Below are 11,443 nucleotides of genomic sequence, written 5' to 3' on the forward strand. Positions count from 1 at the left end.
GATAATAGTTTGTGATATGGTTTTAAAAGAATGAAGTACATTTATCATATATACATATATGTGTGTATATATATATATATATATATATTGAATTAGTTTCCTTTATTCTTAAGTATTATTATTTATAATTCAGTTTGTTTCAGGTATTTTGATATTCTTTTGTGTTTCTTATTCTTTTGTTCTGTCATGTTTTTGCTATTTCCTACTTAATGCCTACTGTCCCATCTCTGCATGCCTCAGTAAATAAAATTATTTTGTAGGATCAGTGCTACTGAATTGAGGATGTGTAGTCATTCTTTAAAGATTTCAAGGGGAATGTTATATGCTGTCTCTGGTGAAGTTATGGATACACTTAACAGTTACCACCACTTACTTCCTTGATCACTTCTGTCTTTCCTAATTATTGCACAGCCAGAGCCTTCTGTGACTACTGCCAACTCTGATAGCACTCTTCTGGCTTGGGTGTCTTCTCTGTGTTTACAGTGAAGACAGCAGATGTTGGTCATTGTTGACATTACCATCAATTCTAGATGTGGGGAGGCAGCAAAATGGAAGATACAAGAACAAAAATAGAGTCCCTTGCTTCAGAACAGTTCTTCCACCTGACATGCATCTTTCTTAATGTGAATGGATAAAGTTGGACAGTGTGGTGCTAAGGTGTAATGAAACATTAATATGTATGTTTGTATTGCATGTGTGTATTTCAGTGACTAAATAAGCTGTATATTCTTTAGTGGGTGGCATTGTACATGGCATTAAGTAATACCGAGCTCTTGGTGGAAAAACCTAGATCATTCTCACTCAAACAAACTTCTACAAGTTGTTTTTTACTTAAATGCATTTTTAAAAAAATAGCACAGTGTCTAGCAGACTAGACAAATAATAGACACTCAGTGAGTTATACTGTTATTCTTTTATATTGAATAATTTCCCAGTACATTGTGCTTTTATGCCTCTCTTTTTTTCCTTTTAAACTCTTTAATAATCCTAAATAGCTAGAGGAAAAACTGCATTACTATGGAATTGTTTCATCAATTCTTGCTCTCTTTTTTTTGAGTGTGTTCTTAATCTTCTAGTTCTGTTACATTCAATAATGATATCTCAGTAACAAAGAATGAACAATAATATAGTTGTGTGTCTCATAACATCAATTTAGCATGGACCATATATATGAAAGTGATCCTATAAGGAGAATATAGTCTATGCCATATAGTCTAGATGTGTAGTTCGTTATACCATATAGGTTTGTGTAAGAACACTTTTTGTTACTTGCATGACTAAATTGTCTAAACAATTTAGATTATATCCCTGTCATTAAGTGACATTTGACTGTACTAGTTAGATTAGGACCTGTGTTAGTAACTCTGTACTGAAGCATTTTCTCATTTATTTATTTAGAATTATTTTATTTAACTTTATTTACTTATTTACTTATTTATTTTTATTTGACCAGAGAGGGACCAGAGTGGGGGAGGGATGGTGAAAAATCAAGCTGCCAGGTCCAGGACTCTAACCACGGTCCGCTATGTGGGGAGTTCAGTGCCCTTAACCCCCCTGCCACCTGTTGGCCCCAAGCATTTTATCATTTAATTTTTCTTATGATCATTTATTTAATTAGGTTCTTGACAAAAAATTTAGAACGCTAATTTGTGAGGATAAACTCTGTTTGTAAGGGCAAACATGGATCGCAAATAGCCCTAGAGCTGAGGAACAATTTTGATTTTTGATAAAATTTACTAGTTCACAGCTTTCTGATTAACCTTGCACTGCTCAGAAATCTTGTATTTCTCCTTCTCTGTGTTAAGATCTTACCTTCCTGGTGTCTGGGCTTCCACAGTTTCTGTTTCTTGAAGTAAGCGTCAGTAAGGTGCTTTGGGATTTTTACTTTGCTAATACCAATTTTCATGGAGGTGGCAATGACAAATTGCTGGTGTGCTCTGCACAATGGAACTCAGTTGAGAACCAGCAGTCCAGTCACAAGTAGCAAGCCACTGCTCAGCTGCTCAGGAAAACCACCCTTTTGCCTTGGTGGCGTCCAGTGAGGATGATCAGAATGGTCCCCAGACTGATGCTAGTTCGCAGCTTTCTCACAGGGTTTCTCAAGGGTTTTTGCCATGACTCAGCAGCTTTTGAGGCACATCTTCAGTAGGATAATACCTAGGCATTTTGCGCAGTTTAACCACCCGGGTACCACCATTCTTGTCTCCAGCAACTGGTTTTGTGACAGTCCCAAGAACTTTCTCCTTTTTCTTTTTGATCCTGGTTTTAGTGGCCGAGTATTTCCTCTTGTACAAGGCCTTCTTGGAATACATGGCAGACTGGGAGTATCTGCCGAAGTCCCAGAGGAGGGCCGGGTTTCAGCTGCGGTGAGGCTTCCCCTTCTTGGGCTTTTTAGTCTTGGGGTCACCCTTTTTAACCTTGCCACTGGCATCAACCTTCTTGGCTTCAGGTTTCTTCTTCTTAGTATCCTACTTTGCAGTTTTTTCACCATCTTGTATAGTGGGAAAGAGAACTAAACTCTCATTTAATTCTCAAAACAACCCTATTAGGTAAAAATTGTTATCACCATGTTAGAGATGAGAACTCAAAATGCTAAGTAAGTAACTCAACCAGGATTACCAACTAATGGGAGGTGATGTCAGATCTGAAACCAGGGTGTGTTTAAAGCCAAAATTCATGTTCTTAACCCATTAGCCTTTCTTTTTTCTCCACTATTCCAACATTTCTCTGTAAAATTCTAGAAAGCCTTTTTTATCTAACATTGATTATTTGAATTCCCCCACTATAGAATATTATTACTTACTAGGTAATAATTTTAGGAAATTAATACTAAATCTCTAGACATCTATACAGCTAATTGAAGCTATAACTTGAATACATATAGTTCCTGATCTGAAGAATTTGTACTGAAGTTCTTTGCATTCTCCCTGAAAACATAATTTATTTAAAATTCCTTATTTCTAAAATTGATAGTTTGTTGGCATGTAGAAATTAAGAACTTTGAGAAGGGAAAGTGTCTATGAATGTCTGTGAGAATGAGAATCTAACACTAGAGTTCTTATGAATAGCATTTAGCACAGCATCTGCTCCATAGTTAGGTACTCAGTAATAGTGCAGGTTTATTTTATCTTCATATAAGATGAAGTACCTATCAGGGCTAATACTTAGAACAGGCCCTCCCAACACACACACACCACAAAGCAGTTGTTCCAGATGACACCATAAGTTTCTTTTAAAGTATAGGCTGTTGGGACTTCTTAAGAGTATGTTGATAGGAAATTATTTCCGTTGTAGCCCACATTCTTTAAATTTCTTAATGAATTGCTCCCCCCTCCCCTGTTATTGGTAGAGGGAATGTGCACTCATCAGAGAGAAAGAAAACATCCCTAGTGGGTATGGTCATACCTCAATCTTTTTTCCTTCATTCCCACTTTCTGTCAGAATTTCAGGCATGTGTGCTCTTGTGACCTGTGTGTTTTTCATGCCTCGGGTTAGGATTTAAACTTCAGTTGGCCATGTAGGATCCAGTTCCCTTAACCACTGAGCTACAGGACAAGCCCTTTTTATGTACTCTTTATTTTTAATTTTTAAAATTTCACTTGAGCTCACCCGAGAGAGAGAGAAAGACAGAGAGAGAGAGAATGGACTCTTGCACTCTTTTCCTCCATTCATTTCTCGGTCTTGTCAGGATTTTGGGCAGGCACACATGCCTGACGTGGTTTTCAGACCACCAGAGCTAACATTCACATCTTGGTCAGCTGGGTGGGATCTGGTTACTTAAACCACTAGGCTATGAAACCAGCCCTTTATGTACTCTTTAAAGTTGCATTTTAGGCCTTGGGATTTGATTTAGAGTTTGTTTTGTTTTGTTTTGCTAGAGAGAAAGGGAAAGTGGGAAGTCACTCCAGAGGGAATGGCCACATTGCAGCCCCTTTTCCTCCATTCTCCTCTTGGGATCTTGGGCACACATGCACACACCCTCAGCATAATTTCGGTCTGGGACTTGAATCACACAGTCAACCATGTAGGATTCAGTGCCTTAACCTCTGCACCACCTGCTGGCTCTAAGCCTTGATTTAATAGCATTCTCCCCCAACACACAATTTTGTAGCTTAAAGAGGTAAACAAAACAGAAGCTTTTAGATGTGATTTTTTTTCCCCCAGTCAAACATTGTTATTCTCATCAATTTAAGAGGTCTAGGGATTTGAGTAGGTACCTAGACCTTAGGAAGGGACCTCCAGACTTGCAGAATGCTCAGGAATAGAAAGTCTATAGAGAAGTATCCCTGCTGAAAAAGGCCAACAGGTAATTTTTCTAATACCACTATTACTTTATTTCATTGTTCTCAGTTTTGTTCTTTCTCACTCCCATTAATTAACTGTATTAATTTTATTATAGAAAAAAATAGCAACTAGTAAAAATCTATGAAAGAAAGTAAATGATATAACTGTGGATTTTTATTATAGTAATATTTAGCTTAACAGATTTTGTGTTTTTTGTTTTGTTTTGTTTTTAACTTGCTGTAGGGTGCATGTGCTCATCTGGGAGAGATGGGGAAAGTAAGAAAGCACCCCCCTCCCCCAGGGAGAATGACCATGCCACAATCCCTTTTCCTCTGTTCTCCTCTTGGGACTTTGAGCATGCACAAACATATACATGGCATATTTTTTAAGCTGCTGGGTCCAGGACTCGAACTGCACAGTTGGCCACATGAGGTCCAGTCATCTTAACCACCATGCCACAGGCTGGGTAGTTTATGTAAATCGAAAATAAATTATATCCACTTTAAGACATATTTCTCTATTTGTGCCTACTTATTTTAAATAATGTTATATTTGCAAGTTCAAATGCAGTTTATAGGATACTATTTCCAGAAAGGCTATATCCTCTTCTATTCATGGACTGATACCTGTTGGAAGCATAATATAGATAGACATATTAAAAAGCAAAAATGAATAAGAAATGAAGCAGTTATAAATATTTACCTAAAAACATGTTTTTTTTTTTCAGGATCATGTGAAACACATGTGGAATATACTTATATCTATTAATCTCATGATCTAACGTGCTATATTTTTGTTTATAAAAATAGTGAACTTAAGGATATACCTATTTATTTTGTGTATCCTTCTCCTCAGTTTCCTGTCTTCTCACATGAATTGTTCCTCATATGATGCTGTGTAACACTGTGAATACTGATATCTTGATCTCTTCTTTCTATATACAGTAACAGCTTGAGATTATTACCCAAACCATCTTGTCTGTAGCCTCAAGGGGGCAGCATTTACTAGTAGCCATGGAAGATCACTTTAGCAAGAGATAACAAAAATATCCTTCTGATATATCTTATGAGTACTATTGCTCAGACTTATAGACCATTAGCAAATAGTAAAAACACAGAAAGGCATCACCATTAAATATACCTCTCTTTTTTGTATTTCAGTATAAAACACCTTGATATGTTGATTATGTGAAATTTTTTAATAATAAAAAACTTGGTAGTTTAAGAAAAGGAGGGAATGTTAAAGCCGAAAGAATCTTAGATATTATCTTATTTAAAATCCTCATCTTGAAGGGTTGAAGTGACTTTTGCCTACACTTAAAACCTCTTCCATGGTGATTTCTACCACTCTATCTTAATTCTGTTTTCTAAAGATCTGTGCATTCAGACTACGTATAACCTCTTACATCATTTTTAGAGTAAATGTTAGTTTCAAGGTTTTAAAATGATCTGTCCTTGCTCACTTTTTCTTTAGAATACACTTTCCCAGTTCAGTTTGACTTTAGAGGTTCTGGTGTCAGGTTTGGTCACTATTTTATTTACCTTGACCGATTCCATTCCATAAGTGACTTTTAAATGGGTAGCTAGAATTGAACACAGTATTTCATTACTGCTAAGAATTAATTTTTTTTTTGAGAGGTCTTTGCCATAGGGCGTGTGCTCTTGCCAGGCAGACAGAGAGAGACAGAGAGATAGAAAGCAAGAAATCACCCCCAGGGGGGATGGCCACACTGCCATCCCTTCTCCTCTCGGGATCTTGGGCATGCATATACACACACCCAGTGTGAGTTTAAGCCCCCAGGTCCAGGACTCAAACTGTGGTCCACTACATGGGAGTCCAGTGGCAACATAGCCATTATGCCAACTGCTGGTCCCTGAAATACTATCTTCTGTTGGTAGACATTTTTAGTTGACTTAATTGTCACTGTACTCAAATTGAATTATTTTTCTTCCAAAATATGGTTTCCCTTCTGAACTTCTCTGTTAGCGTAATAATAATATTAGTAGCAGTTGTCATTTATTGAGAATCTAGAGCAAGTTCCTTCACATGCAGTTGCTTTAGTCTTCTATCATGCATGAGTTAGATTTTATTATTTATATTTTATTGATGAGGAAACAGAATCAGAGAGGTTGAAAGATTGCCTAAGGTCATATGGCTAGTTAAGAGGCAGTTTGAAAGTTTGACTCTTTGATCCATCAAGATAGTCTCCTATCCATGACATTTGTACTGTCCTAAAATGTTTTTCATGTGTGTATATATTTTCTCACTAACCATTGTGAATTTTTTTTTTTTAAGATTTTTGCCATAGAGTGTGCATATACTTACTGGAGAGACAGAGATGGGGAAAGTGAGAAATCACCCTCTCCCCCAGTAGGGATGGCCATGTTGGAGTCACTTCTCTTCCATTTTCCTGTCAGGATTTTTGGCATGCACACACATACACAAGTGTGGGCTTCTAACCATACAGTTGGCCATGTCCAGAGCCTTAACCGTCATGCCACCTGCTGGCCCACTGTTGTAAAGTTTTAAGAATGGAATTCTGCTATACATGTAACTTCAATCACATTCCCAAAGTAATTTTTATCCCTAGAGGTTAGAACTCCAAAACTTTTACTTCTCATTTCTGATAACTTTTTCTTTCAACGTTTTATTGTCTTTCATTTGTATGATAGTCTTGTATATTTGTATTTTGTCTTATTTTGTTTTGATTCTTTTATTATAACTTTTAATGTGAGGTTTTAATTTAGCATTTACCTAGCTATCCCAAATATTCCCTTTTAAGTGAACAAATATATTTATTTTCCCAAAGTTTTAATTTATTTTCCTTATACAGTACTTAAAAATGGTATGCTACCATTTTATTACTATAAGAATATTCATCATTACTTTTTCTCTTGGTGGTATTTCACGAAAATGTATTGCATATAGTTGTTTTAGGCTACATTATAATTATTAGTTTTTTTTTCAGCATGAAAGAAATTGGATATAGAAGAAAAATTAATGTAGGTTATAGTTAAAAGCTGTTATGCCTACGATAAGAATCCTTTTACTAGTATTTATCCATCAAAAGATACAAATGAGCAACTTCAAACACTAAAATTATGATAGCTTACTGTAAATTAGGTAATATCAATAGTGTCCTGTTTATATGATTATATTTTAACTATTATCTGAAATTTTCTTCACTTTTTACGACAAACTGTTTCATATTGTATTTCTTAGAAAATGTTAAGAAGGAGGACCAGCAGTTGGCATAATGGTTATGTTGCTGGACTCCCACATGGCAAACCGCAGTTCGAGTCCTGGACCTAGAGGCTTGAAACTTATGCCAGGCTTGTGTACTTACAAGCCCAAAGTCCTAACAGAAATATGGAGAAGAGATTGCAGCATGGCATCCCCCTTGGGGGGGTGATTTCTCACTTTCTGTCTCTCTCTGTCTCCAGCAATTGCACGTGCCCTATAGGAAAAGCCTCTCTTTAAAAAAAAAGAAAAAGAAAATTAAAAAATATTATGCAAAGAATTAATAATTTACACTTGATCTGGTTTGTGAAGAATATGTACAAGTAAATTAGTACAGTTACAGAATTTAATTCTCATTTAAATCTATAGCAATTTTGTTTCTACCTAAAAATATTAATTTTATTTATTTATTTTAAAGAATTATTTAATTTAACCAAAGAGGGACAGAGAGAGAGAGAGAAGGCCACCAGGTCCGAACTTGCCCTTAACCACCACACTATCTGCCTGCCTCTACAAATATTAATTTTAAATAATATGTATTTTATAATGGTAACAACAATGTGATTTTTGCTTTTGTGATTTCATATTAAATAAATGAATCAGCCTAAATATTTTTATAAAAATAACTATCTTTTATAAGAACTCTAAAAATTAGAAAATGTAAAAATACGTAGAAATGTTTTAACTATTAATATAATCAAACTTACAAGACAGTACTAAAAATTGAATATTTTCCGGTGTCATGTCACAAACTCTGCATTTGTGCTTTTTCACAGAACACTCCTGTGCCACCTTCACCAGCTGTACAAGTGCAGGGCCAGCCTCAGAGTTCTCAGTCTTCATTCAGTGCATCCAGTCAACATGGAGATCCAATGAGAAAACCTGGACAGAACTTCATGTGTTTGTGGCAGTCTTGTAAAAAGTAAATGGAAATTTTATTTGATATGTGTGTTCTTTATTTTTGAATGCTTTTATATTTAAACTTATGTTATCTCTAAGTGTTTTGAAATTTTTCTTTTGAAACCACAAAGGTTTAGTGAAAATATTTTATGTTAAGTGTTATGTTTATGTGAGTCCATGGGCACCTAAGCTAAGAACTTCATTACCTAATAGTAGGTTATTAAGAAATAGAGTTCAGCATTAGTTTTTAATAAAGGAAAATTTGTTAGGTATTTGTGTATTTGACTATGGAAAAGAGATACATTTTTAATGTGATTTGAACTCAGTGGCAATTATATAATTTCTGTACAGTAGAAACTGAAGCAGTAATCTGTTAAAATGGTCTTAAATTTATTTGGGGTGGATTCCCCTGAAAATTGTTGTTAAAGACATACCATCTCATAATTTAGTAAGATAAATAGCAAGTAGAACCGAATTTCAAAGCTTTCTTAGACTTGAAGGAAAACTTGAGAAGAATGTTAGTTTAAAATAGAAAATCTTAGTTCATTGAATAGTACTCAGCCTTTTGCTTCAAATCATTTTGTTAAGCTCTAAGATTAAGGCATTCTCGCACTGTCTTAACAGACATATCAACTTTTTTTTTTTTTTTTTTTGAGAGAGAGATTTTTGCTATAGGATGTGTGTGCTTGCTGAAGAGACAGAAAGACATGGAAAATGAGAAATCACTCCCAGGGTTTGGCCACACTACAGTCCTTTCTCTATTCTCCTCGGTGTTTTAGGCATGCATGTACACATGCCAGCATGAATTTTAAGCTGCCAGGTTCAAGACTCAAACTTAGATCAACAACATGGGAGTCCAGAAATGTAATCATTATGCCATCTGCTGGTCCCTTATTCTTCATTTTTAGATACAAAGCTTCCATTTCACTCTTCTAATTGATAGCAGAAATGACCGTATCTTTATTTGCTGTTCATAATTTTTTAGTTCATTACTTTGTATTTCATTGTAAATTTCATATACACATTTGTTGTAGGATAGTGGCTATTCATGTGGCATAGGGATTATTAACAGTACACAAATTTGATGTAATAAAGACAGTGTTTATTGAATTTAAATCTTACCACAATGGTGGGATCATGAAATCATTTTAAAAGGTCTTGTTCAGTGGATTTTTGTTTGTTTTTCTTTGCAATGAGGAAAGGAATAAAGTATGTCATATTCCATCATGTCAGTGAGGGTAAGAATAGTTTCCAGTTTTATATGTATATATGTATATAATTATAGTGTAAAATCTGTTTGCCAAAACAGTTCTTTGAAAATTAATGCTGCACCACCCAGGTTGCCTGGTGATTAAGGTGGCTGTAACTCATGTAACTGACTGTGAGGTTCAAGTCTTGGACCTAGTGGCTTGGAAAACACGCCCAGCATGTTTGTGTACATGCTTATAAATCTTGAGAATAGGGTGGAGGAGAGGAGATTGCAACATGGTCATTCCCTCTGAGGAGTGATTTCTTACTTTCACTTTTTCAGCAAGTGCACGTGCCCTATAACAATTTTTTTTAAAGGAAAAGAAAAAATATTATTTGATCTCTGATTTTTTTCTTTCATTCGTTTAGTTCAATCATCTTTTTTACTATATATGTTGTTACTTGATTTGAAACTTTCTTCACTGGTGTCAGTTTTACTCTTTCCATTTGTTTTCTTATTTTTATGTTTCTCAGTAGCAAATAATAGCTGATGGTATAGATAGTCTGCTAAAGCTTTTTATTGACTTTTTTTAAAAGGTTGAGAATACCTGCTTTAGATGAAACATTTAGAGTACTTTAAGAAAAATTGCTGGAGAAGTTAATGAACCTAGATGTGCAGCATGTTCTCCATCTTGCTCATCGGATCAGTGTTACATCATCTGATAACATAGCTTTTCTTTTTAAGTCTTTTCTGAGTAAGACAGCTTGAACAAGATTTCTTAGAGCTTGTCATTTTTTAAGCCATAATTTTTAGGTAGAGCACTGCTAAGAAGTGCAATTTGAGTCTGCAGATGCAGATATTTCCTGGCCATCAGCTAGGACGGTGCAGTTCTAGGAAATAGAAATACAAAGATGACTGCCAGCCCTTAGAGCAGAGCTCCAATAAGCAGATGATAGTATAAGCAAGTGCTATAAAAAGATAAGTTTCATAGTACTATTGGGGGCATAAAGGACAGTTAATGTTACTTTGTGATGGTTGCAAGTGTCACTGTATATATTATATTTGAATTGGGTCCTGAAGGATGAGTAGGAGCATAATTCCAGTCAGAATGACAAACTCAAGAGTTTTTAAAGGACCAAGCATAGCCAGAAAATTGTGAGTTTAGAATACCAAGAGCATAAGGGCATGAAGAAAGTATGGTTTTTGTTTTGTTATACCTCCTTCAAATTTCAGGTGGAAAAATATGTGTTGATAGCTATTGTCCACTAAATGCTAAGTTCTCATTTTTTTTTTTATTATCAGATCATAAATGAATAGAGAACTGTATTTGCCCAGCTGTGGTGGTGTGTACTGCTAGGGCACCAAGCTTCACAGTCTAGGACCCACATAAAGGGGAGTCTGGGTTAGATTCCTGGTCCAACCTGAGAGCTGAGGGTAGTGATGTGTACCTATAAAACCAGTGTCTTAGTGAGGCTAAGGTGGTAGGAATGCAACCACGAGACCCTGTTTAATGAAAAGGAACTTCGTTTCTATCATATTTAAAGTTAAAATTATCTCCTTCACTGATACTTTAATGTAAAATGTTTAGTATCTAAATCCAAGGGGCAGCAAAGAGGTGAGGAGGTTAAGGCCAACAAGATCCCACGTGACCAGCTGTGTGTGTGGTTCAAGTCCCAAACCCAACAGCTTGAAAAACGTTTCAGGCATGTGTGAGTACGTGCACAAGATCTCAAGAGGAGAAAAGAAGGAAGGAGCAGAGATTGTGGCATGGCTATTCCCACTTGGGGGTGATTTTTCACTTTCCCTTCGTTTTTCTCTTTTCTTCTTTCT

The 11,443-nt window shown here is 35.6% G+C and overlaps 1 protein-coding gene across 2 annotated transcripts in view; it reads left to right on the plus strand.

Moving 5' to 3' along the window:
• The window catches only part of ARID2 (AT-rich interaction domain 2), a gene marked incomplete at its 5' end in the record, with an annotated part of 177,453 nt that overhangs the window by 130,334 nt on the left and 35,676 nt on the right, over positions 1 to 11,443 (plus strand). For both annotated transcript variants that reach the window (XR_003547919.1, XM_027768334.1), the window contains 1 exon segment: positions 8,301 to 8,446. Coding sequence is in view for 1 of the 2 variants with exons in the window: in XM_027768334.1 (XP_027624135.1) it covers positions 8,301 to 8,446 (146 nt within the window).

Source organism: Tupaia chinensis, unplaced genomic scaffold (assembly GCF_000334495.1).
Source record: "Tupaia chinensis unplaced genomic scaffold, TupChi_1.0 Scaffold145870_1, whole genome shotgun sequence".
Classification (NCBI taxonomy): Eukaryota; Metazoa; Chordata; class Mammalia; order Scandentia; family Tupaiidae; genus Tupaia; species Tupaia belangeri.